General features: G+C 51.9%; 1 protein-coding gene across 4 annotated transcripts; it reads right to left on the reverse strand.

Moving 5' to 3' along the window:
- Positions 1-303: 303 nt before the first annotated feature.
- EPHA1 (EPH receptor A1) lies at positions 304-15,788 on the reverse strand. Of its 4 annotated transcripts, none has more exons than XM_070788307.1 (19): positions 15,625-15,788; positions 14,550-14,617; positions 9,612-9,893; positions 8,252-8,657; positions 7,859-8,014; positions 7,192-7,536; positions 6,937-7,064; positions 6,540-6,690; positions 5,986-6,082; positions 5,700-5,767; positions 5,418-5,513; positions 4,783-4,908; positions 3,731-3,916; positions 3,502-3,563; positions 3,171-3,377; positions 2,851-3,000; positions 2,402-2,595; positions 722-877; positions 304-638 (listed from the first exon to the last, which is right to left on the reverse strand). In XM_070788307.1, exons 1-19 carry the CDS (start codon positions 15,710-15,712, stop codon positions 560-562), a joined length of 3,045 nt encoding a protein of 1,014 aa, XP_070644408.1. In that variant the 5' UTR covers positions 15,713-15,788; the 3' UTR covers positions 304-559. The 4 variants fall into 4 exon arrangements, with proteins under 4 accessions (XP_070644408.1, XP_070644411.1, XP_070644410.1 ...); XM_070788310.1 differs by having other exon boundaries at positions 6,937-7,067; positions 15,625-15,786; XM_070788309.1 differs by lacking the exon at positions 5,418-5,513 and having other exon boundaries at positions 15,625-15,787.
- Between the last annotated feature and the right edge of the window lie 11,082 nt (positions 15,789-26,870).

A 26,870-nucleotide genomic window follows, 5' to 3' on the forward strand; every position in this document is an offset into this window, starting at 1 on the left:
TCTCCAGGGATCGAACCCAGGTCTCCCTCATTGCAGGCAGACTCTTTACCATCTGAGTTGCTAAGTTGTGTCTGACTCTTTGTGAGCCCATGGACTGCAGCCCACCAGGCTCCTCTGTCCATGGGATTCTCCAGGCAAGAACACTGGAGCGGGTTGCCATGCCCTCCTCCAGGGGGAATCTCCCAGATCCAGGGGTTGAACCCACGTCCCCTGCGTTGACAGGTGGATTCTTTACCACTGAGCCACCTGGGAAGCCCCAGATGGAGGAGACAGAGGGATTAAAAAAAAACACACACAAAAACCTGGGGTGAAGTTTCTGTTTATTAACAAAAATATATATGTATATGTATATAATATATATTAAGCCCTCCCCCAACTCCCACAATTCACTTTTGTACTTCTACCCAACCTCCCTTTTTAAAACAAAGAGACTTCAGAGAGCTTCAGAGGCAGTTCCTCGGAAAGCAAGCAAGAGCAGCACCAACGTCCTGTGTCTGGCAGGTTGAGGGACTTGGGGCCCATCGTTGCTCCCTGAGGACAGGGTCGGGGAGGGGAAGGCTCAGTCCTTGAAGCCCTGAATACTGTAAAGAATGCGCTTCTGGTGGCCCGGGAGCGTGATCCCCATCTGCACCAGGTCCCTGTGGGCAAGGAGAGGGGCTGGGTGAGTGCCAGGGCTTGATCCCCAGCAGCCCTGCCCTGCCCAGGCCCCCAGGGTCCTCACTCGGCTGTCAGGTCCAGCACGCACTCCATGGTGTCCAGCCCGGCGGAGCGGAAGTGCAGGATGTAGCGCTTCATTCGGATGGACTCCAGCCACTCGGCCACACTTCGGTAGGGGATCCCGTCGGAGCCGCTCAAGCTGGGCAGGCGAAGGGTCACCCTGTGGGCGTCGGGGGGACCCCTTAGTCTCACACAATGGGAGATGCAGGGCTTTTCTGAAACTGGGGCTCAGCCTCCGTGCCTGTGCTGCTGGTGCAAGCCAGGCGTCTGACACAGGACTTTGTGGGTTAGCCCGGCCATTGTCTCTGAACCCATTTCCTGGCCTGTTGCCTGGCAACAGCCACAGGGCAGGCTGACAGTCGTGCGGCACTGACAGACCTGGGGACAAGAGGCAGTTTTGGAGGTCCAGACAAGGGACCACCGGCCCGCAGGCAATGCAGTGGCCAGCTCTGGGCAACTGATGGGGGCCTGTTAAGATGCGAGGATCAAGTATCCTGGTTGAGAGGAAGCAGGAGGAGGAGAACAGAGGCCCCGGAAGATGGATGTGGCCTCGCCTTTTCTCAGGGTGGCCCCTGGGAGTTCTGGGAGCAGCCCCCAGCTTGCCACCTCCAACCGTGGCTGTTATTCTTGCATTCTGACCCCACAATACAATGAGTGTTCCTGTTCTGAAGCCAGCCGGGGCCAAAAACCATTAGCAAAGTAAATCTGCTGGGGGAAAAATATCCAACATTCCAGAAAGATTAGCACATGCGGTCTCCAGTGCACGAGGGAGTTGTGCTCCAAAAAGATAGTTTCAAAAGTTGGAACTGGGAGCACGTTTTCTCCCAGAAACAAGGTTATATATGGCGGTCTGATACAGAGGCCAGCACACCAGAGTTGCTTTACCCGATAAAGCATTTGAAGCCATGCCCGTCTCTCCCAACTCACCCCCTCAACCAGTCGATTCTCTGTATTCTGGCACTGTTTTCGGTGAAATGCATTTCTGACCATGTCCCTCCCGTGGACAGTTTAAAAAAAAAATTGGTCAGGATCAAGTCCAAACTTCTCTGCACCCTGCATTATTTGCAACTGGCACACCGTCAGCTCCCCAACCCTTGCTGTCTGCATGACCTGGGAGCCTTCCCAGACCCCACAAGGTTGCCTCTCTCAGTCAGGACACGCATCCCCCCGCTGGCTCTTGTCGGTTTCTCTGTCTTCCTTTCCCCATTCTCAGGGACCAAGGCCCCTGGAGCAGGTAGCAGGTTGGCAGCCCCTAGCATATACTCTCTATCTCAGTGTGCTTGCTTCCTGTGCTGTCCTTAGTCACTCAGTCATGTCGGACTCTGCAACCCTGTGGACTGTAGCCCACCAGGCTCCTCTGTCCATGGGGATTCTCCAGGCAAGAATACTGGAGTGGGTTGCCATGCCCTCCTCCATGGGATACCCCCAACCCAGGGATCGAACCCAGGTCTCCTGCATTGGCAGGCAGATTCTTTGCCACCTGAGCCACCAGGGAAGCCTCCATCAAACCAGAGCTATCATGGCTGAGACACTGCACCTCCTCCATCAGAGCAGACTCTTCTCAAAAGTGCAGACTGGAATCCTGCCTCTATGCCTGACTCTTGGGAGCTCCATGGGCCCAGCGCTTGGTGCATGTGGCTGTTTCCATTCTCCCAGACCTGCCCTCCCCACCCAGCTTGGTTACCTGGGATCAAAGTTGGCAATGGTTCGCAGGGAGTGGGGGTTGGCATGCAGATGCTCCAGCTGTGCCTTCAGGCGATGGAAGGTGGGCCGGCGGACACGGTCGTAGGCCCAGCAGTTCTTCATGAGTTCATAGAGGGGGGCAGGGCAGTCCACGGGCGGGGGCAGCCGGTACCCATCCTCAATGCTCTTCATTACCTACAGCGAGGAGGGTAGGAAGCTAGCCTGACAGCCCAGGAGGAATACCTCTGTGCACACAAGATCATTGCCACAGAGCCTCTGAACCCTCTGACCAGGGTAGGCATGGTCAAGACAACAGGGCATGAGGTGAAGGGGACCAGAGAGGACAGGAATGCAGATAAAGGGTCAGAAAGAAGAAATCAGGGTATTTGCAGGAAAGGGCCATGGAGGATTTGGGGAGGGGACGGGAGGTGTGAGAAACACCAGGCTCACCTCCTGATTGCTCATGTCTCCATAGGGCTTGTCCCCGAAGCTGAGCACCTCCCACATCACGATCCCAAAGCTCCACACGTCGCTGGCCGTGGTGAAGATCCGGTGGGCGATGGCTTCTGGGGCTGTCCAACGGATGGGGATCTTCCCTCCCTAACGGGGCACGTGGGGCAGAAAGCTGAGGAGTCTCAGTACTGAAGGGCATGGGAAGCTACTGTGTCCCCATGACCATGCCTCTTGTGTTCTGTATGTACTGACTGCTATATGTATAGCGTGTAGTTGTGGGTGTGAATGTGTATGTGATACGCATATAAAGCTCTAACCTGGGTTTCATAGGTGCCATCAAAGTTGTCCAGGAGGCGGGTCAGGCCAAAGTCAGACACCTTGCAGCACAGGTTCTGACTCACCAAGATGTTCCTGGCGGCCAGGTCCCGGTGGACATAATTGTGGTCACTGAGGTAGTTCATGCCGGATGCTATGCCCTGCAGCATGGCCACCAGCTGCCCAGGCACTAGCTGGTCCTCCCGCTCCTGCAGCAGGGAGTGGGCAAAGTCAGGGGCTGAGCCTGGTCTCCTCTTCCCAGAACCGGGGTCCATGCCCAGGCGGGGCTCTGTGGCCAGTCCCCTTTCCCAGCTGGTCCTGTACCCTCCTCACCCTTAGGAAGGCATCCAAGGCTCCATTCTCCATAAACTCCGTGATGATCATGATGGGTTTTCCTGAGACACAAAGCACACATCACCCCAGCAGCCTCCACCCCTTCTGCACCCAGAACCAGGCTTCCTGCCTCTGAGAGCGCAGCCTCCCTCCACTTCCAGTGGCCTCAGCCCTCCTCTCCTACCCCCGCCCGGGCCCCTGCGGCCCTCTTGGACCCCACCCCTCATACTCTTTGTGACCACGCCCTCCAGGTGCAGAATGTGCGGGTGGTTGAACTGGCCCATGATAGTCGCCTCGCGAAGGAAGTTCCACCACTGGCCTTCCGGAGATGTATCTTTCAAGGTCTTAATAGCCACAATCTTGCCATCCTGGCTGGGAAGTCTCAGGGACCCCCGATACACTTCCCCAAACTCTCCTGGGTGGCAAGAAAACAGGGTCACGGCCAGATACACTGTCAGGCTCCCGAGGGGAACAGGCAGCGACCTCCCCAGTCCTCCAGTTCCCTTTTCTTCTCTGGCCCAGAGGATCAGAAACATGGTGTACCCTCCTCCCCGAGTCAGGGCTTGGCTGTACTTCCCAGGGCCGGGGGGCCGGCAGCCTGGAACAGGAGGGCAGCTCTGTAAACTACTGAGCACTGCCTCCCCACCTAGCACAGTTCCGGTGCTCAGGAGACACTGGGCAAGGGGGGACCATGCGGTGGGGCTGGACTGTGTTCACGAAGGGCAGGCTGGTCAGGGTCAGTACACAGGTGACCGGGGAGGCTGACCACTGCCGCCTCTCTTCCGCAAGCTCCTCCGGTCACAACTCGGCCAGCTTGGCCACACAATCAGCCAAGACACTGCCGAGCTTTGTTCTCTGTTCAGATCCATTTCCCTTGGTGACCCAAGGGATCAGGGCAGCCCAAGGACACTGGGCCCCCAGTGGGGTGGAATGCGGGAGGCCCCGAATACCTCCCACATTTGGGAACCCTCTGAGAAGAGCCTGAGCCGGGGCACAGTGACCCTCTCTCTTGACAGAGATGATGTGTCAAATGCTCTTTATCAGAAATTCCACAATCACAGAGACAGATGGTGCAGGAGGTGGGGGCTGCTCCAGGACACCTGATAAGGGGGTTACAACGTGAACACAGTGGTTTCAGGACACAGGGTACAATGGGGAGGAAACTCATCTGGGAGCTCCTGGGCCAGAGGAGAGGCCAGCTGGGCTCCGTAGGGAAGGGCCGGAAGGAAGGGGCCTGCTGGCAGCTCTGCACTGCCACATAGAGGGGACCACAGGGCTCACCTTCCCCTATGACGGTGTCCACGACCAGCCAGGCCGGGTCGAGCTCCTGGGTGAAGTCCAGGGCTCCCTGGGCAGGGTCTTCATACGCCTGGAGGTCGACGTAAGGCTTCAGCCACAGCTTGTCCTCTGCAGGCAGAACAGGGTGGACTCAGCCCAACTCCAGGGGCTCAGGAGTACTGGTTCAGGAGGGCCAGCAGACCCCAGAGTCCTGGCTCTTCTGACCCCTGAGGAGCCCTGTCCTGGCTGAAGTGAAAGATAGTCTCCTCCCTCAGCAATGAAGCCTCCATAGCCCAGTCACTCCTCCTGTGTCTGTATGCAAAGCTCGTGTGTCCTCACCTCCCAGGGCCCAGAGCAGCAGGCAGGAAGCCAGACCCGAAATGTGTTCACGGCCTCGAGTGACCCAATCTTCCTGAGGCTCCTTGACCCTAAGTCCTTGCCTCCCTCCTCCCTGCAACTCACCACCCTGCTCCAGTCACTCACAGCTCATTCACATTCCCAGACAAGCCTGGCTTCTGCCCCGTGACCTGGATGGGCCCCAGACTCCCCTTTTGGTGGGGCACCTAACGAGGTGACCAGCAGGAAGACCACATGCCTGGAAGGAGCCTTTTCCTCCCTCCCAGCCTCAGCCCACAGACCTGGCCAGGCAGGGCAAGGAAGGCGGCCCAGAGCCTGGACATTTCCGTACGGTAGCTCCGACAGCTCACAGGTAATTGCACAGAGCCTCTGGGGGACTATTAGTACAGAATTAATTAACCAAAGTTAATTAAGGAGCGAAACACCACAGCCCCGGAGACAGGAGAGCCCACTCGTGCCCCCAGAGCTGCGCTAGCAAATCTGGGTCCCTGGGTCCCGTCCTAGGGGCACCTCCCAACACGCATGCGCACACAAACGTGTGCACACAGGTGCTCCCGGCTCACCTCGGTCTCCATCAGCGACGCGATCTCGCTGCCTCTGCTGCCTCTGGTGCCGCCGCCGCTGAGCTCTCCTGTTGGGGTGGGGACCAGGGTCTTCAGGGACCTAGGACCACCTCAGGGGCCCAAATGCTCTTCAGCTGAGCTCTCCTCAGAAACAACAGGGGGTTGGGGGGACTCAGGAGTTCTGGGACTAGTGGGTGGGAAGGCTGTTGGGACTGCATTCAGGAGCTTCTGCTCGGGCACGGGGGACCCAGGGTGGGGAGCGGGGTTGAGGGCACAGGAGAAACACCTGGAATGGAAGAGCAGCATCCCGAGCAGCAGAGCTACACCCAGCAGCAGCCCGAAGATGATGGCCACGATCTCGCCTCCAGTCAGGACCCTGGAAACTGCAGGCACATGGGGTGAAGAAGTCTGGGGGTGCTTAGGGCCCCCAGGGATGATGGAGGCTAAAGGGGAACATGCAGGGGGGTATGTGTCCCCCAACCAGGGAGATGGGTGCAGGTGTGGATGAGAAAGCCTGTGGGAAGGGCCCCATCCAGGGACCATCAGCTTGGGCTGCCAGCCAGTGGACCCTGACCTGAGAGGTTAGGAGACTGGACCGGATGCTGGCTGGCAGTATATGGCATTAGGATGTATGTCTGAGAAGGAGGTGCGGTGTGAGTCTGTATGGAGCTGTCCACCCAGGAAGCTTCTGTGTGTGCGTGCGCGTGTGTGTGTGTGTGTGCGTGTGTGTGTGTATGTGTATACAGGAAGGAGGTCACTAACCAGAACAGGGTCTGAGAAGCCTCAGGGGGATGACAGGTGCGTGTGTGCCTGGGACAGAACACAGAGTAACCCACTGACCTGGTGGGCTGGTCCGAAACTCGTGGTCAGCGGAGAAGGGGCCGGGTCCCAGAGGGGTCACCATGCGGACTCTGACGATGTACGTGGTGTCGGGCTGCAGTTCCGTCAGCAGGACCCTGGGCTCTAGAACCATCTGGTACCGCTCTTCGTCCTGCGGATGTGGGGGCTCATGTTATCTGGGCTGTGCCATACCAGACCTGGTGGAGGAGATGGGCAGTCCTGGGAACATGTGGGAGGGGAGGCTGGGGAATGGTCAGGGCAGGGCTCTTGATGGGGTTCTGTCCTGAGACAGCCACACAGGTCACTGTGGGCCGTCCTTTCCCATCCTGCACCCCAGGCTAGGAAATGTCGGGTGCGTCCAGGCACGGACACTGGAGATGTTTAGTCGCCTTCTCACCTGGTTCAGCACGTGCAGCTCGTAGCTGAGGTTCCCCCCGGGGCTGCGGGGCCGGGACCCCGCCCAGGTCAGCTCCAGCTGCCGTGGTGCCTTCTTCACCAGTCTCAGGGACAAGCCTGACAGGGACTCTGCTTCAGAGGGAGGAAATCACTTAAGTAGCTTCTGCTGGCTTCTCACCCATCAACTTGTCCCCATGGTCCTATGCTCCCCCACCCCCCATCTTCTCCAGGCCTTGCTGGCCCCCAAGCCCCTCACCTGCAGACCCCATGTTGATGCTGAGTGAGGCGCTGGCGGGCCTGGAGGCACCCAACCCCGACACTCCATTCTGGGCTTCCACGTTGAAGGTGTAGTTGGCGTGGGGATCGAGGCCGTCCACACGCACGGAGCATGCGGTCAGCCCGCTAGGGCCTGCAGAGAAGCGCACACCTGCCCCGCAGGGCTGGCAGGGCCCCCCGTCCAGGGCTGCTCCCTGACACTGAGAACACTCCACATTGTATGTGACATCTTCACGTTCCCCCAGGTCTGCTGGGGGCTCCCAGCGCAGGGAGAGCTGAGTCCCTGAAACGGAGAAGCTCAGATTTCGGGGGATTGAGGGGGGACCTGTGGGAAAAGACAGGCTATCAGTAGGGGCCAGCGTTGCTCTCTCCCCAAGTTGCTGGCTCCCAGCTTCCTCCCAACACCCTGATTCTCGAAGTCCTCCGAAGGTCCTGCCAAGAGATTTGATTCCTAGTGAGGAAAAGGTAGCTTAACTGCATCTCTGTGCTCTTCTAGGAGAGCAGGGGTGCGGGCTGAGGGCATTAAGTGGCTGGTACCCTGGATGGTCCCCAGTATCTTATAGGCTCTGGAAAGTTCTGACTCCAACACAGGCTCAGCCACAGTCCTGCACCCCCTCACAGACCGCCAGGCCCTGGCCCCGACTCACGTGTGCACGCAGCATGGGGGCCCTCCCCAGGAGCTCGGTAGTGCTCACTCTCACAGGCACACTCTGTGGCCCCTTCAGCCTCGGCTGTGCTATGTTGGGGGCACCTGAGACACTGGGGTGCGTCCACATCACTCCGATAGGAGCCGCTCGGGCAGGCTGGAGAGAAAACACCACAGAGGCAAGATTGTCCAGCATTTTACAGGCAGAATCATATCCCTCCCTCCAATCCTTTGTGCTAGAAACACCCCGGCACGTGTCTCCCTAGGGCCTTTGGACACTCAGTGTAAAAGTCAACTGAGATGGAGCGTCGGCTTCCCTCCAGCCCTTGGCACCCGGGAGTCCCTCCCACAAGGGGCCCCTGCAGGTTCTCCTCACGTCCTCAAGTCTTCTTACCAAGGCATTCCTCAACATCACTGCTGCCCTCCTCATACCCAGGCTCACAGTGGCACCGCCCCACCGGTACCAACCACTCGCCATCGGGGCTGCAGTGCATGCGAGGTGCGCCCGAGGGGCCAGGGCTGATGTCCGCATGGGGCAGGCAGGTCCCTGCCACTTCGGCCAACCCCCCAGGTCCAGGCAGAGTATTGGGGAATCGGGCCAAGCCATGCACAGTCTCAGGGCAGCGCTGGTAGAAGACCCGGACGGACACCAGGGCCACGCAGGCACCCGGGTTGTGGAAAGCGAGGTAGAGGCCTCGGCGGGTCAGGCGGCCCAAGGAGCAGCGTTCCACGTTCATCTTCACGGCTCTGGATGCAAGGTCTCGGATGGTGAAGCTCTGGTCGGCGGCCACCGTGGTTACCTGGGAAGGAGGTAGGGCATGAGGGAACAAGGCAAAGTCGTGCTTCATTCCCACATCACAGAAGCGACTGCTTGCTTGACACTTCACAATTTATACAGCCGTCAGCGGAGGGCTGATTATGTGGCAGCTACTGAACCAAGCATTTTTATATGCATTAATCCTGCAAGGTGGAATGGATCACCTCCCCATGTGACAGATGAAGAAATTAAAGCCAAGAGAAGTAGAAGAAAGCTGGATAAAATCACCCAGCTACCACCTGGTAGGGCTGGGATGGGAACACAGGCTTTAGGACGCTACAGCTCTGCTACTTCCCACTATTCACAGGTGTTCCCAACCTCAGTGGCAATGAGGTGATCAGTTATAAAGTGTGTCATCGTTCATTTATTACTAATAACCAACTTTACAACAGCTGCTCCTTGGGAAAAAAATGAGAGTACATCCTATAATAATATGCTCCCTTTTCTTTCGCATTCCAGTATGTTTTCTTGGGTAGGAAAGAAAGGGAAAAGATTAGAGAGTGTGGTCTTCTTACACAACTCTAGGTATACTCGTGAGTGTGTCACACACAGCTGTGGTGAGCACCGATGTAAAAAGTCCAAATACCTCTCTCCTGCCCCCACCATGCCATGCTCTTATCTCAATGGATGCTCATAAAGGCCTCTAAAATAGATGAGGCTGGCACTCATTAATAATAATAAAATATTTTTATCACCACTTCAAGACAAGGAAAAGCTCAGAGAGGTTAAGTGACACTCCCTGTGTCAGGACACAGCTGAAAAGGTACTCGAATCCAGCCCTTCTGATTTCTAGTCCCATATTCTTTTTTGTTATTCCACACCTACACCCTCTTCCTGTTTTTGCCACCTTCTCTCTCTCTGAGCAGAGCAGGGTCATGGAACGGAGCGGGGCAAGGATGAGCATCAGGGCTGAAACGGCCACGAGGGGCAGGAGCACCTTCTGGAACAGGGGCCGCCGGAGCTGAATGCCCACGTCCTGGTCACTCTCCATGTACAGGAGGTTGAAGGTCTCCTTGCAGCCCAAAGGCCCTCCTTCCCCGGGGAAACTCTTGCAGTCCCGCACGGTAAACTGCAACTCCAAGTGGACGCGAGAGGCCTCCTCTCCCCGGTAGATCCAATTGGTGCGAAGCCAGTGGTCAGTGTCTCTGCCTTCTTGCACAGGGCAGTCCTGGTACATGTACAGGGGTGTCCCGTTCAGTATCTGCTGCACCTCACTCCACTGTGAGAGGAAAATCAGAGTCAGCCTCCAAGTCATCATCACCAACTCCCCAGATACTCACTTTCTAGAGTGGAGGCGAGGAAGCTGGTGTCAGAGCTCCACAGGTTCACACTTCTTGTCCTGCTTTCTCTCAACCCCCAAGCACCCGGATAGTAAGGTAACTGCTTAAGACTGGGGACTTATTTGGATATAGCATAAGCGAGACAACAGGCTTCCCAGGTGGTGCCAGTGGTAAAGAACTCGCCTGCCAATGCAGGAGATGCAAGAGATGCAGGTTCGATTCCTGGGTCAGGAAGATCTCCTGACAACCACTCCAGTATTCTTGCTTGGAAAATCCCATGGACAGAAGAGCCTGGCGGACTATGGTCCAAAGGGTTGAAAAGAGTCAGACATGACTGAAGGGGCTTAGCACGTGTGCAAGACAACACCTGCTTAACAATCCTGGCCAGCCAGTCCTGGCCCCTTCAGTGAGCCCACTCCAACTCTAAGAGTATGAGCACCATTTTCACCTATTTCTTCAGCAAAGCTGTCAGATACCCCAAAGGCAGATTTTGGTAGCAAAAGCTCATTCACAGAATCTTTCTGCCTATTTGTTCAGAGGAGGGGAGACTACGTATGACGTGAAGGCTCCTGACTTTCGGAGGGCAAGAGCAAGCATAGAACTCTTCTATATGAGGGAATCTCACCCTCTCCAATGTTCCTTCCAGTTAAGGCCACTATCAAAATCAACAATGCAAAGAGCTGGTTGGACTCCTAGACATCATCCGGTTCACCTTCCTTCACTCTTTCAACATTAAAAAAAATGTTTAATCTTAGTGATAATAATGATGGCCAGCACTAATAGAGTGCTTATCATGGGCCAGTCACTATTCTATGCATTTTGGATGAAGAAGCTGAGTAATAGTTAGGTGAAAGGACTTACTTGCTCAAGGCATCAGCTATTAAGAGGAGGAGCTGGGAGGTGCACCCAGGGATTCTAGGCTCCAGAGTTTATGCTCTTAATCATCATGTTTCTATGTGCTTATTACAAAAAGCCAAAGAGTAAAAACCTACATAAAATAAAAAGTGAAATTCTTCTCGTGCATCCACCCATTCTTAACAACTTGGAATAAAGCTTCCCAGATAATTTTCAGAGCTTCTAGAGAAATACTTGAATGTTTTCTCACGTGCATGGTTTTCATGTAAGTTTTATTGAACACATACATCTCATTTTATAACATACTTTTTGCTTTTAACAAATAGTCTTTGAAAGATGTCCACAACAGTGTATGCTGCTGCTGCTGCTGCTAAAGTCGCTTCAGTCGTGTCCCACTCTGTGCGACCCCATAGACGGCAGCCCACCAGGCTCCCCCGTCCCTGGGATTCTCCAGGCAAGAACACTGGAGTGGGTTGCCATTTCCTTCTCCAATGCATGAAAGTGAAAAGTGAAAGTGAAGTTGCTCAGTCGTGCTGACTCTTAGCAACCCCATGGACTGCAGCCCATCAGGCTCCTCCACCCATGGGATTTTCCAGGCAAGAGTACTGGAGTGGGGTGCCATTGCCTTCTCCGACAACAGTTTATAGATCTACCTAATTCTTTTCAGCAATTCATAAAATAGTATCTCATTGTATGGATGCACCATAATTTATATATTTACCTATTGTTGGATATTTAGGTAACTTCTAGCTTTTTAAAAAAAATTGTAAGTAAACATGTTTAGATGTATATGATTCTGTAGAACTGCTATATTACAGGGCAAGTACATTATAAATCCTGTAAGAATATATTGCCAATTGTCCTTCACAGGGGCTTTATCAATGTCCACAGTGCAGGAGGTACATTTTCTCAAAACTTCATTAACACTGGACATTAATGAGCTTTTTACTTTTGGCCAATCCTATGGACAAAACAGCTTCTGGCCATTTTAATTTACCTTTTTTGGGGGAGGAGGTTGTGGCATTTTTCTTTTGTTCACTGTCTATGGGTATTTTTATGCAGTTATGTTTTTATAACTTTGCCCAATATTCTACTGTCATCTTTTGAATCCTTTCAGTATTCATTTGGATAAGTTTTTTTTTTTGCATTACAGATATTATTCATTTGTTTGAAATGTATATTTCATATATTTTCTCCATCTTACCATTTAATTTTGCTAATGATGTCTTTTAAAATGTTTACATAATAACATTTTTTCTTCTTTCCTTTTTTTGTGTTATGTAAATATTTTGCTTGGGAAGCTCTCCCATCCCAAATTATAAAGATCTATATTTCTAACATTCTTATAGGTTTGGTTTTTAGGTTTAGATTTAAGCTTCTTAGAATTAATTTTTTTGTGTACAGTGGGCTTCCCAGGTAGGGCTAGTGGTAAAGAACCCACCTGCCAATGCAGGAGATGCAGGAGACGTGGGTTCGATCCCTGGGTTGGGAAGATCCTCTGGAGAAGGGAATGGCAACCCACTCCAGTATTCTTGCCTGGAAAATTCTATGGACAGAGGAGCCTGGCAGGCTACAGTCCATGGGGCAGCAAAGAGTCGGGCACTGAGTGACTGAGCACATAGTGTGAAGATGTAACTTTACTTTCTTCCTTTAAAAAAGAAATTATGGACACTGAATTGTCAATTTATCAACTAGGCTATACCTTGCACATTGATTTGCAATTCCAATGTTATCACAGACTAAAATCTCAAGTATGCAGGTTTGTTTGGGGACTTTCTATTCTGTTGCGTTGACCTGAATATTCTTGTGCAATACCAAATGTTTTAATTATAACTGATGTATAGTATGTTCTGATATCTGGTAGGACAAGTTTCCTATTTCATTATTCTTCTTTTTCAAAAGAATTCTCAGCCGTTCTTAAGCATATTCTCTGCTAGATGAATTTTTAAGAAGCACTCAAATTCTATAAAATATTTCAGTGATATTTTGCCTGCAACCCCCTTATTGTATAAAGAAGAGACTGAGGCCCATGGCAAGCTCACTTTCCCGAGGGTTTTAATCACTGCTTGCAGTGTTAGAAAAGGCGAGGAAAAGCACCATGAACTTAAAAATTCGGGGTGGTGTGGGGCAGGCACAGAAGTATACGTCACTGTGAGGCACGTATTTTTGTATCAGGGTAGGGGGTTCAAAGATAGAACAAGCGGTGTCCCAGCTACAGCGACGGAAGGCAGCGAGGGCCTGTTCTTACGGAGCTGTGATGGGGAAGCCGTAGTGGAAGGCTTAGGGTGGAGGTCAGGTGGAAAGGTGGTGGGGTGGCTAACGCACAGCTCATTAGCCAGACCGCCAGGGCTGCAGCTGGAGCCAGGAGAAGCAGATGTTCCCAGCTGTAACTCGCTTCCCCTGGTTCCAGCAGTGACAGATGTGGGAGAAGCAGCTGCCCGGGATCCACAGCAAGGATCCTTTCACTTATCACTCTGGTTGCTGGCTGCTACATAGGTCTGTTCTGGGGAGGCTGAATCTGAATGTGTGTGTGTGTTTTGAAAAGACGGGGAAGGATGGAAGGGACGCAGCAGACAGTGGAAATGTGCCTGCTGCTGTCTTCTTGCCTTCCTAGTACAAAGCTGTTTAGCCTGAGCTGCAAAAGGGGCCTTGCTTCCACTCCAGCCCAGTTAGGGGAGACATTTGGGTGGGGAGTAGCGGGGGCAGCCCGTGGCAGCCTGCGGATGGACCTGCAGCCCTCACTGTGGAGCGATGAGCTGGTTTATGAGATGCGGCACCTATTAGAACTGGCCTACTCCAGGATTTTCTGAGCAGCCCCTCCTGTAGGATACCTTATGATTTAGTCTATTAATTCTAATTACAGGCCACTCCACGGGAGAGCCCAGAGTACAGCCAGGACCCTGCGACCCAGAGGGAAAGAAATCAAGTAACCCCAGCGCCAGAAATGGAGGCTGGATTCCTACTGCCGTAGGAAAGAAGAGGGGACACCCAGAGAACAGAGTCCAGGTTCAGAGGAAGAGGCCTGAGGCCAGAGTCCTGGAGGCTGTGGCGCTTGCGGAGACTCCTGTGGTCCCAGGCCCAGCTCCGCTGAGTGGCAGCTCGGCTCTGGAACTCACAGGATCCTCCCCCTGTTCACTTGTCTTCCAACAAGGAAGGGGCTTAGAATGCATGGTGTGCCTGGGCTGGGGAGAACGGAAGGGCCAAGGGCTCTCTAATGGGGCAGCTTTTAACTTTGGGAGAGTCAAAGATGCTTTGAAGAAGGTGATGAAAACTCTGGCTCTCCTTTTCCAGAAAAAAAAAAAAAAAAAGTCCACATACAGCTACCTAACTCTGCATACTCTTTGATGGGGGCCCCTGACCCCCTGAAACCTATCTGCGCAACTCCACTGGGATGGATGGACCCCAGATTGAAGACACTCTTCTGTGTTTGGGTCTCAGCCCCCAACCATCCCAGGGATGGTCCATTCTCTTCCTAGGGGCTGTCACTCTCATCTTCCTCCAAGTCCTCGCAAGTATTGAGCCCTTCCTCGCTGGGGCAGGGGGAGGAGGAGCCAGGCATTGAAGCTTTCCCCATGGGGTGAAGCCTGACCCCCCCAGTCCCATTCAGGAGGCTCTGACTCACCTCCCCTCCCCTCACCCTCCCGGAGGAGACACTTCCAGTTTTTCCAGCTCTTTCCTCTGCTCCTCCACCCACCTCACCATTCAGCCTTGAGCCGCCCCAGATGCCCCCTGACACTCACCCCGTCCTCTGGGGGATCCAGGAGCCAGCCCAGCTCTTCCTGTGACATGCTAGTATCCATTAGAGTGACTGAAGGTGGAGAGAAAGGGGGCTGTCAGCTCTGGGGGAGGCCCCACACGTGCAACTCACATTCCTCCTCCTGGGCCCGTAGCCCTGAGGCTTCAGCATCCTGTACCCTCACAGCTGTGAGTTCCTGAGGTTTAGGGGATGAAAACCTCCCCGGAAGGAGGATTGAAGAAGAGCTCCAGGGCTTAGTCTGTCTTCCTCCCGAGTGTGAAGGGAGAAAGGCAGAGTGGGGCAAGGGTTGGAGGGCTGAACCTTTGGCCAAAGTCAACGGCAGGAAGAGCAGTCCCAGAGACACTGAGCAGCCTCTCACTCGGTAGGGACCATCAGGTGTAGAAATGGAGGGGCCGGTGGACAAGAGAGGAGCTTGGCTGCTGGGGGTCGTTGAGTGGGTAGGATGTGGACAGGGGACTCTGGAGGGGCATCCTGGGTGGGGAGGCTGCCTTCCCCTGGCAAAGGGCCTGGCCTGCCCGTCATTGAGGTGGTGGAGTGGGGGTACAGGCACAGCCAAGAGTCTGGGAAGCGGGGATAGCAGGATCACAGAGCATGCAAGTGTCCACAGGAAAGGCTTGACCTCTGCAGCCAGGAGCCCCTGCACCTAACCCACCCCCAGCTGCAGGTCCCTCTGTCCCCGGGCTTAAGATGGCATAAGGGCACTTCCACCTCCGACTTCCAAAGGTTCAGATCTCTGGGTTGGGAGCCTGAGGCTGGGACTGCTTGGGAATGGAGAGTCCCCAAGATTGCTGGGATGGGAGGCTGCTTCCAGCAGAAACTCACTCTCCACCCCAACCCCACCCAGGAGCAAACTGCTGGCCAGCAGGGAAAGGGGTGAGTGACCCGGGAAAGCAGCTGTTTGGGGTTAAAGGCCAAAGACTGGCCTGGCCAGTCGATCGCCTGGCAGCCGGGCAAAACGAGAGCGCTGGAGAGGGGCTGCGAGGAGAGGGCCTCTCTGGAATGCCGGCTCCCAGGGGAGGAGGGGGTGGGGCGGGGCGGGGCGGGGCGGGGGTCTGTACCTTCCTCGGCGCGCGCCCCCGGGGGCAGCGGGGCGCAGAGCAGCAGCAGCAGCAGCAGCCCGAGCCCCAGGGGCCAGCGCCGCTCCATGGCGCTGGGCCGGGACCTGGGACCGCGGCCCGGATGGCGGGGCCAGGTCGCGAGAACTGGGCTAGCCGGGCCGGCCGGGCGGGGGCGGGGAGGGGGCGGGGCCAGCGCCCGGGGCGGAGTCCCGGCCTCACCTGGATCACCTTCTTAAAGGGACAGGAGGGCAGGAAGGAAACTTGTAAAACAGGCCATAAACTTCAAAAAAACCGGAGGCGCCTTGACCGGAACGAGACTGCGGGCGCCGCCTAGTGGGTGGGATTGGGAGTCGACTTGGCTCCGTGCTCCTTTGGACCCTAAACCCATCCCTGTCTCCAACCGGCCTTTGGCCTAACTACAGCCTGGTGTCCCCTCCCTTCTCTCTTTCTTCAGGGCCCAGCGCTGTAATAGACACCGGCAGGGGGAAAGCAGGGTAAAGAGACGCGTCTTGATGTTCCCGTCGGGGAGGCTTAGGTGACCATCTTGCAAGGCGAGGTTGGTTGGAAGCAAGTCCGGGCGGGGGCTCGGTAGGTGAGTCTTGAGGGAGGAGACTTGGGTGAGCTGGGTTTTCTGGGTGGCAGAGATTGGGCAAGGCATGAGCGATGGCCCGAGGGCAGGGAGCCTCAAGGTGCCTCTGGGAGTGGTAAGGGACCAGTCTGACTGCTGGGTTCAGGACTCTCGTCCTGGGAACCAGGCGGGAAAGGCAGGTGTGGGCCCAGGCAGGGAAGGTCTTGGTAAACGCGTGGAGTTTGCACGTTGCCGTGCACTTTACAGAGCGATGGGAGAAACTGGTGAGGGCTTCTGAACGCCAGTGGTAACAGGAGCTACTGGTGTAGACCCACGGCCCTCTCCCCTGTCGGAGACTTTGTTGTTTTAGTTGCTCAGTCGTGTCCCACTCTTTGCGACCCCACGGACTGTAGTTTGCCAGGCTCCTCTGTCCCTGGGATTTCTCAGGCAAGAATACTTGAGCGGGTTGTCATTTCCTTCTCCAGGGGATCTTCCCTACCCAGGGATCAAACCCTCATCTCCTGCATTGGCAGGCGAATTCTTTACCACTGAGCCACCTGGGAAGCCCCTGTTGGAGAGTGCCTCCCAGTATATTCAATACATGTTTCTTCAGTTTCCACTCTGCTTGCGAGCAAGCTCTGAAAGCTTCAAAAAAGAATCCTTGCTCTAAACAAACTATTGTCTGAGGAGTGTTTGCAGGGGCTGGGGCATAAAGCAAGAGCAGAGATGGCTAAAGTGACAGACAGGAGGCACACATTAGGGGTGACAGTGGCTCCAAAGGGAGTGATCACCTACTGAGGACCGGTGGTCAGTCCATGCCTGGGGCCTCTCCTTCCTGCAGCCCTCTCTGGCTCCATCTCATCTGGCTGACTCATTCATAGTTTTTCTATCATTTGAATTGTTGCATGTTTTGGTCACCATGGGGGGAAGGGAGGTGGTGCATTTTAGGTGCTTATTTTGTTTCAAAAAACGAATCCTTCTCATATTTCTTTTTTTACATACAGATAAGGACAGGAGGAAAATGGCTCATAATTTCCTGGCCCAGGCTAGCCTCATTGGCATAAATAAATAAATGGAATCCAAGTACATTGGTTAGAAAATTCACATGGAACAGAAAAGAAACAAAACGGAAAGTAGGATCCTCTCTCTTCCCACCCTCCAGTTCCTGAGCCCAGAGTTACCCGCCATCCATTGTTTCTTGTTTGCCTAAGATGTTTTCTCTATGGTTTTGTTGTTGTCCTTCAGTCCCTAAGTTGAATCTGTATCCTACTCTTTGCGACTGTGGCGTGCCAGGCTCCTCTGTCCTCCATTGTCTCCTGGAGTTTGCTCAAATTCATGTCTTTCCCCTGTGGACACACCATCATATACCTCTCTCTAGTCTCCTTCTGTCCCCACGGCCACCCTATCCCTCAACCCAGCACATACACATGCTTTTAGAATAAATATACAGAGGGAGCCATAGGATACATAGGCTCTGCACCAGGGGCCTCTTTCTAAAGTAAAGGACTTTGGGAAGGAGGGGGAGGCTCCTGCAGGCTCCAAAAGCTCAGAGCTTTGTGATTTCAGCAGGGAGGAATGGGCGAAGGGTGCACAGCCAACAGAGGGGGGAAATGGAGCAAACTTTGGACAATCGTGCTAGGAAATAAGCCAGACTGCGGTGAGGTCATGCATGTGCTCCGTGGTGTGGTTCATTAAAGTTACAAGACCCTTGGGATTCAAGGGGGGTGGGGTGGGGGCTGCCCATGCAGGGAGAGGTGGAGTCCAGAGGAACCTGGCTTTTGTGGTTGGGCTGTCTCTCTGTCCTGAGTCTGGAAGTATTGAAGAGGGGGAAGGAAAGCCCACGTCCAGCTGCATTCGGGATGAACCCCAACTTCACAGTTCCTCATTCCCTTTGTTGTGGGAGGAGGCACGCCTTCGGTTTTGGCCTCTGTCCTTAACTAACAGTGCAGCTTTTTGGAGTTATTTCCACTCTCTGGACCTTAGTTTTCTTAGACCCAGATGATCTCTGAGACCATTTCCAGGAAAGACGATGGGATATAGAGTCAGAAGATGAAGGCCAGCTCATTCAGTCTTGTGTGTCTCTGTTTCCTTAGCTACAAAATGCAATTAACCATGCCCACCTCCTAGAGTGGGTGTGATGATCCCAAGGGGAGAAAGTACTTTGCTAACTGGAGGGTACTGAGCAAACAGTACTGGGCTCGGAGAATGACGGAGGCCAGGACTTTCCTGACCTTCTCTTACCTGCCTCCCAGGTTACTCCCAGAGTGGAACAACCACAATGACTAAGACATCAATTTTTCTTTTCTTTTAAAAGCAACCTTATTGCGGATGCTTTGCATAAATTACGCCCAACCCGAGAGTACAGGTCAATGGGTTCTGACAAATGCATATACCCTGGTAAGCAGTGGCTCAGTCAAGTTACGGAGCACTTTCTTCCCCTGAAAACATCCGTGCCCTTTGCGGTCAGTCCCACCTCTGGCTCCAGGCTTTCCTTTTGCCTAGTAGTCTCCAGAGTCTGGTTTTCTCCCTTCGGTGTGACATGCATGTTATGTGCATCAGCAGTATGCTTCCCTGTATGGGTACCCTATGATGTCAGCTAACATTGCAATGTGCAGACCGAACAGCGTTCCCCTCCTCTGTTCTCCTGGGAGCTGTAGGCCTTTTAGTGATTAGGCCTTCCCAGAGGGATTCCTGTCCCTTCTCTCAGGTGAAGGGAACCCAAGTTGTCTGGCTCTGTTCTCATCCTGCAATCAGGAAGGGAAGTCTGCACGTCCCTACAGCCTTGGACTTGTGTGCCCTGGCTTCTGTCTTACAGCCCAACCTTAACACCATCCTGCTGAAGTTGTTCCCTGCATACCAGCTCATTTGGCTCCTTGGGGACATTGGCATTAGGTGAGATCCACCCAGCCTGGGTCAAGGCTTTGGACATCCATAATGCTCTGGAAAACATGCAGTTTAACCACGAGGGGAACCCAGTAAGCTGCCAGCGACCACTGTGACAGCATCAGTACAAATTGGTTTATCAGATTAGGATCAGGTCCCTAGCAAGGGCCAGCACGGATGGGACCAAAGCAGCTTTTGTTTTGGCTGCATGGGGCTGGCCTGTGCTTGTCTGCAGCCGGATCCACAGACTGTGTGGGCAGTAGGAAAGGGAACAAACAGCCCTCTCTGTGTGGCATTCGGGCAGATTCTGCGCATCTTTGATCACCAGGCTAGTTCGGCCCTTCCCTTTGCTTGTGTCTGGGCTCTTCCCCATCTGTTCTCTGATCCTGCTCTACCATCAGGCAACAGGGGCAGGATAATCATCATTACCATTTATTACAGCACCTACGCATGCTGCCAGGGCATTTCACATACATTATTTCATTTACTTCTCACACCAACCCTTTGAGGAAGGTATTATTAGTTCCATTTTATAGATGCAAAAACCTGAGGCGCTGAGATTTAAGTTCCTTGTTTAAAATCACTCAGTTGCAGAGCTAGGGTTTGAACCTAGGTCTGCCTGACTCTGGGGCCCGTGGCCTCTACTCAGGGTTTCCAGAAGCAGAGAAAGTAGGGGACCCCTAAATTGTTTTACTTTCCTCCATCCCCCACTCCACCCCTGAGAACACCACGGATGAGGTCTGCTTGCTGCCAGCTTCATACGGTGGAACCATCTGATATGTATTCTTTGGTGTCTGAGTTCTTTCATTTCCTCTGCTGTTTGTGAGATTTCTTTATGCGGTTGTGTGCTGGTTCATCCCTCTTGCTGTGTGGTATTCATGTATCAAGAACATCTTATTTTTGAAGACCTCTTGACTTGTGGTTAAAGTACTACACTTGAATACTGGGCGACTCCCAATGTTTATCCGGCTTGTCTGGGTGTCTCCGAGAGAGGCTTAATCTGCCCAGAAGGTACTTCCGCTTACGAAGGAGAAGTTTTACTAGCCTCATGGCTCCTTAATTGATGAAATACATGCAGAGGTGGTCTGTGAGCAATACCACTGACCCAGTCACCCCCTCTGCCTCCTACCCACCCCCACCCCCTCCCTTCTTCCTTGTCACGTTGCCAAGAGGAAAACACCTGATGTTGTTTAAGGAGCTGCAGCTCTTTGTACCAGAAGTAGGACTGTTTCGCGATAAAGGCAGTTTGAAGTTTCCTCTGAGATGCCAGGAGCACAGCCGTCTACTAGGAAGTTCTAACATTGTCTCATCCTAGTCCTGTGCTGTGCTGCTCAGGCCCTTCAGTCATGTCCAACTCATTCTGACCTTGTGGTCTGTAGCCCGCCAGGCTCCTCTGTCCATGTGATTCTCCAGACAAGAATACTGGAGTGGGTTGCCATGCCGTCCTCCAGGGGATCTTCCAGGGATCAAACCCCAGTCTCTTGTGTCTCCTGCATTGGCAGGCTGATTCTTTACCACTGAGCCACCAGGGAAACCCTTATAATTGTGTGATCTTGGGCAAATCATCTAGCTTTCCTGAGCCTCAACTTCCTCATCTACAAAATGGAAGAAATTGTGATCATGATGTTGGTTCTAAACAGCTACCCCACGGTAAATGAGAGTATAAATATGATATAGGACACAAAAGGTTATTCTTGGCACCATGTAACTTAAGGACACTTCCTTTCCATTTTTGTGTCCTCCTATACGGGGTTCTTGGTGGCTCATTGGTAAAGAATCCACCTGCCAATGCAGGAGATACAGGTTTGATCCCTGGGTTGGGAAGATCCTCTGGTTCAGAAATGGCAACCCACTCTAGTATTCTTGCCTAGGAAACTCCATGGGTAGAGAAGCCTGGCGGGCTACAGTCCATGGGGTCGCAAAAGAGTCGGACATGACTTAGTGACTAAAACAACAACAAAAAATACAGGGTTATTTGCAAGACAGACTTGGGAGAATCAAAGGATAAGTCTGCTGGAAGATGGAAGAGTCTGAGTAGTGTCAATTCCTGGATTAATAAGGATGGTTGGCTGAAGTTCAGATCTCAAGAAAAGGCAAGAGAAGAATAAAGACCTGGGAGAAATTGCTCTTGAGCCCTTTAGACTGTGAGGTGCTATGGGAATAAATACCACTCTAACAGTTTCAGGCTATGTCGCAATTCTCCCTGCGCTTAGGGAAAAAAAAAAATCCTATCTCTCTTTGCAATGTTAACAAACTTCAAAGCATTCTGTTTGTTTTGGAGGAAAGAAGGTGGTGGAGAAGCTGTGAGGCTCCATCGCATTGCAGCAAGGGCCACAGAGGAGCGCAAACTTGAAGAACGGATAGTAGCAGCCACCAAGAAGGAAGTCGGATTGTTTCTGGTGCTGATGGGAGAGACAAAGAGGGTGAAATGGGAATTCTCATGGGGTTATACATTCCATCCAAGTGCATACTTAGGTACAAGCTTGACCACGCCTTCCTCATTCCCATGCTTAGCTGATCTCACTCCAAAGTAAAAATAAAAGCAATTCGCAATCATCCTATTATTTCCTTTGGCTTCTGGAGCACTGACAGGAACTTGTGGAGGGGTCAGTCATACAAAGGGGCCCTGACTCAGAATTTCTTGTATACTCATAAGTACGTGTGTCTCATGAGAAATGGCGCTGTTTCTACCTTACCTTGTTGGCTTGGCTGCCTGAGAAACTGGTGTTGCTGACCTCAGAAGTTAATACTCTGCGTGAATGCTTGGGCAGGTAGGAGGGAGGGAGCAAAGGAAGAGAACAAATGAGTCTCAGTGAACTGGGGCATGTCAGAAATTTAGTAAGAACAAGTCGAGACAAGTGTTAAACCAGAATCCCCTGAGAGAAGAGAGATAGGGTTGGTCCTTGTCAAAAAATGTCTGCAGGTTAGACCTCAGGAAGGGAAGAGAAAGAGGTAAACTGTGTAGCTAGTAGGAAGGAGAAGGTCGAAAGAAATCATCAGATTTGGTTAACAGAGTTGCTTTGCAAAGCTTCCAATTTTACTTTTAGCCTAGGCTGGGACTTCTGGGGAACTAACCTCCAGAGAGGGCTGGAGACAGTCAAAAGCTTTTCATTTATTGATCCTGTGGCCTGGAGGCAATACTTATTGTTGTCTTATAAAAGAAGTATTTGATAAGTATGGGGCCTGTTAATTGAACGCAAATTTGATTCCTTTTAAATTTTGCTTTGATGAAGTTCTTAATAGAGGGATTCTAATAGGACGATCTATAACATCTTCTAACAAGTTCTAGTTATGAAGTTACTGTTAGAAATGTATGCACACAGAAGCACACATGTTTGAACGGTACAGTTACCAACCTCCTCTGTTATAAAAAGTTAATGCACACTTCTCCAAATACATCGCTGAGTTTGGACGGTACCCAGACCCCAGGCCATAAAATATGAGCGCCACCTGGTGAGGAAAGGGGGTAACTGCCTCTGTATCTTCAAGTTTGCGATCAACAGATAATTACTGTTTATAAAATCTTAGAACGTCCTGGGAATATTCATCAACATGACATGAAAGTGACAGTGATATTTTTAAAAGTTCTAATTATTATGATAACGATAATGGGTAGGCTTTAGGCTAGAAAGTAGCTTTCTTAGCTTGTCCGAATCAGCCCGGTAATGATGGCCTCCGAGAGGAGGGAAGGTAAGACCCAGCCGGGAAAGAAAGAAAGGGAGGGGCTCGCAGTGGTGTGATGAGGGGCTTGTCTTACTTTCAGGCTTCAGTTCAAGACACACAAAAGAGCAGAAACCAAATTGTCTAGGTGGTGCTGGCTGGGCAGAAGGAAAGACCATTATTTGCAAGTGTCTGTTGATAAAAGCAGGGGAGAGAGGCTTCCCCATGCTTTCACCTTCTTACTGCGAAGCTGACGTCTCTGGACCGAGTCTCTGAAGCAAGACTGAGGACCTACTAAGCCAAAGTGGCAGCATGGTTTCTTTTCCTTTTCTTTCTTTCTGCCACTCCTCCCTCCGTCCCTTCTTTCTTTATTTTCAAATAATTCTCGGAAAGTGCTATTTGTGAGACCAAAGTTAAGAGCTATGCTCATTATCCTGGGTGCTTAAATTTAAAAATTCCTGTATGTTTTTGACAGGCACTGAGGGTTACTGGAAGGGGTGTTTAGATTCAGACTATGGGATGTTTAGTTAGTAGACTTTAGGTCCAGAAATAAAAGACGCTTGCTCCTTGGAAGAAAAGTTATGACCAACGTAGACAGCTTGTTAAAAAGCAGAGACGTTACTTTGCCAACAAAGGTCCGTCTACTCAAAGCTATGGTTTTTCCAGTGGTCATGTATGGATGTGAGAGTTGGACTATAAGGAGAGCTGAGCGCCAAAGAATTGATGCTTTTGAACTGTGGTGTTGGAGGAGACTCTTGAGAGTCCCTTGGACTATAAGGAGATCCAACCACTCAATCCTAAAGGAAATTAGTCCTGAGTGTTCATTGGAGGGACTGATGTTGAAGCTGAAACTCCAATACTTTGGCCACCTGATGCGGAGAGCTGACTTATTTGAAAAGACCTTGATACTGGGAAAGATTGAAGGTGGGAGGAGAAGGAGACAACAGAGGATAAGATGGTTGGATGGCATCACTGACTCGATGCACATGAGTTTGAGTGAACTGTGGGAGTTGGTAATGGACAGGGAGGCCTGGCGTGCTGCAGTCCCTGGGGTTGCAAGGAGTCGGACACGACTGAGCAACTGAACTGAACTGAGGTCCAGATTGGCCTAGAGTAGAATTTTGGCATTCTGCCTCCCAGGTGTAAGGCAAGGAGGGGTGTGTGTGCATTTTCCTTAGCCTCTCTAAGACTCAGTTTCCTTACACGCATATGGCTCCTTTACCTTCTAGGAGAACTTCTCTGTGTGTTTTTTTTAGTTTTTCGGGTGGTGCCCCCAAGTGGAAGGCAGCTCCCTTAAGCCCTAAGTTGGAGACAGAAGCAAACAGCCATAGAATACAGGATGTTGATATTGACAGGAATACTATGGGGAAAGGGTGGCCTTTGCATTGGGCCTGGCAGTGTGACTTCAATAGGCCACTGTGTTCATTCAGTCAGTAACAATTTATGGAGTTCCTATAACGAGCAAGACATCGTTTTGGGTGCTGAGGATACGCCTGTAAACAAGGAAACAGAAACAACCAACTCTGCCCTGCCCTCACTGAGCTCACACTCTCGGGGGAGAAGCCATGTTGCGCACATATAAGGAACTATAGACGTTTTTTAGATAGTAAGAAACTCTGGGAGAAAAATTAAAACAGGGTAAGGGGATAGGTGTTATACCAGAAAGTCTTGATTTCATATTCATAAGTGAGTTTGGGACAGAGAACTGAAGAAAGGGAGGGAATGTACCAGACAGATCCAGATGGGAAGGAAAGGCAATGCACACAAAATAGTGTTGCTGCAAACGGCATCATTTAGCTTTTTCATGGCTGAATAATACTCCACCATGTCTACGTGCCACGGTTTCTTAATCCATTCCTCTGTTGATGGACATTTAGGTTGTATCTGTGTCTTGGCTGTTGTGAATCGTACTGCTATGGACATGTGTGTGCGCTAAGTCACTTCCGTCGTGTCCGACTCTTTGTGACCCTATGGACTGTAGCCCTCCAGGCTTCTCTGTCCATAGAATTCTCGAGGCAAGAATACTGGAATGGTTTGCCATCCCCTCTTCCAGGGGATCTTCCCAACCCAGGGATTGAACTCACATCTCTTACGTCTCCTTTATTGGCAGGTGGGTGCTTTCCCACTAGCGCCATCTGGGAAGCCCACTATGAACACAGGGCTGCATGTATCTTTGTTTTTTTTTTTTTTTTTTAAGGTAGGCCAGATTTCTTTTCTATTTATTTGGCTGTGTCAGGTCTTAGTTGCGGCATGTGGCAATGACTTTAGTTGTGGTAAGTGGGATCTAGTTCCGTGACCAGGAATCAAGCCCGGTCCCCCTGCGCTGGGAGCACAGAGTCTTAGCCACTGGACCACCAGGGAAGTCCCGCATATATATTTTTGGATTATAGTTTTTTCTGAATATATGCCTAGGAGTGACTAGGTGACTGCAGCCATGAAATTAAAAGATGCTTACTCCTTGGAAGGAAAGTTATGACTAACCTAGATAGCATATTCAAAAGCAGAGACATTACTTGGCCAACAAAGGTCCGTCTAGTCAAGGCTATGGTTTTTCCTGTGGTGATGTATGGATGTGAGAGTTGGACTGTGAAGAAGGCTGAGCACCGAAGAATTGATGCTTTTGAACTGTGGTGTTGGAGAAGACTCTTGAGAGTCCCTTGGACTGCAAGAAGATCCACCCAGTCCATTCTGAAGGAGATCAGCCCTGGGATTTCTTTGGAAGGAATGATGCTAAAGCTGAAACTCCAGTACTTTGGCCACCTCATGAGAAGAGTTGACTCATTAGAAAAGACCCTGATGCTGGGAGGGATTGGGGGCAGGAGGAGAAGGGGACGACAGAGGATGAGATGGCTGGATGGCATCACTGACTCGATGGACATGAGTCTCAGTGAACTCTGGGAGTTGGTGATGGCCAGGGAGGCCTGGCGTGCTGCGATTCATGGGGTCGCAAAGAGTGGGACACGACTGAGCAACTGATCTGATCTGATGCCTAGGAGTGGGATTGCTGGATCATACAGTGCTGTGCTAAGTCACTTCCATTGTGTCCGACTCTTTGCGACCCTATGGACTGTAGCCCACCAGGCTCCTCTGTCCATAGAATTCTCTAGGCAAGAATACTGGAGTGGGTTGCCGTGCCCTTCTCCAGGGCATGAACCAGGGATCAAACCTGCATCTCTTAAGTCTCCTGCATTGGCAGGCGAGTTCTTTACCACTAGCGCCACCTGGGAAGCCCGGATCATATGGTAGCTCTGTTTTTAGTTTTTAAAGAAACCTTCACACTGTTCTCCATAATTGTTGTAGCAGTTTGCATTCTCACCATCAGTATGGGAGGGTTCCCTTTAAGGGAGATAAACACTGTGGCTCACCTCTTCAAGGAGTCACTCTGGGCCGTGTGCAGAGAATAGATTAGGGTGTGGTTCAGGAGGAGGGCCAAAGGCAGAATCAGGGTCAAGTTAGGAGGCTTGGTCTTAGTTCTCGGAAGAGATGGGAGGGCTTGAGACAGGGTGTTGATGGGTGGTTCGGGTGCTGGGGAGAGTCAGGTGTGTAGCAAGGGTGTTTCAGGTCCAGGCAGGCAGCAGCTGGGTAAGTGTACAGTATGGGAAAATGATATTCTGTCCAGGAAATGGCCCGCGATGCATTGTGATGGACTGGGCTGGGATGAGGAGGGAGAAACGGGAGACAAGCTCAGGAAGGCAGGATGGTGTTGGCTTGGTGAACAGCTTATAGAGTTTGAACTTTCTTCTCTGTATAAAATGGAGGCAGCAAAGTTCTGTACATAAGAGCCACGTCATCAGACAGGGTTTTGAGCTCTGGTGGCTAATGGAGATAAGACTACAGAGGGAGCAGAGAATTAGAGACAATGGTCCTAGGAAGAATAAGGTTCAGACTGAGTGATGTTTCACCAGTGGAACAACAGCAAAGTGAGGGAAGTTAACCAACTGATTTACAGTTGACCCTTGGACAACAAGGGGGTTAGGTGGCACCAACCCACCGTGCACTCAAAAAGTCCAAATATAACTTCAGATTGGATCTGCATACCTGTGATTCTGCACCCGAGAATTCCACCAACCTCAGATGGTGTAGTACTGTGAAAGTGAAAGTTGCTCAGTCGTGTCCGACTGTTTGCAACTGTAGT

Source organism: Bos indicus, chromosome 4 (genome assembly GCF_029378745.1).
Source record: "Bos indicus isolate NIAB-ARS_2022 breed Sahiwal x Tharparkar chromosome 4, NIAB-ARS_B.indTharparkar_mat_pri_1.0, whole genome shotgun sequence".
Taxonomy (NCBI): domain Eukaryota; kingdom Metazoa; phylum Chordata; class Mammalia; order Artiodactyla; family Bovidae; genus Bos; species Bos indicus.

Coding starts and splice junctions, on each gene's coding strand:
- EPHA1 (XM_070788310.1), bottom strand. CDS start 15,712: ATGGAGCGGCGCTGGCCCCTGGGGCTCGGGCTGCTGCTGCTGCTGCTG. Junction 6,691..6,936: donor AGCTGCACGTGCTGAACCAG/GTGAGAAGGCGA, acceptor CCACATCCGCAG/GACGAAGAGCGGTACCAGAT. Junction 5,768..5,985: donor ATGCTGCTCTTCCATTCCAG/GTGTTTCTCCTG, acceptor CCACCCCAACAG/GAGAGCTCAGCGGCGGCGGC.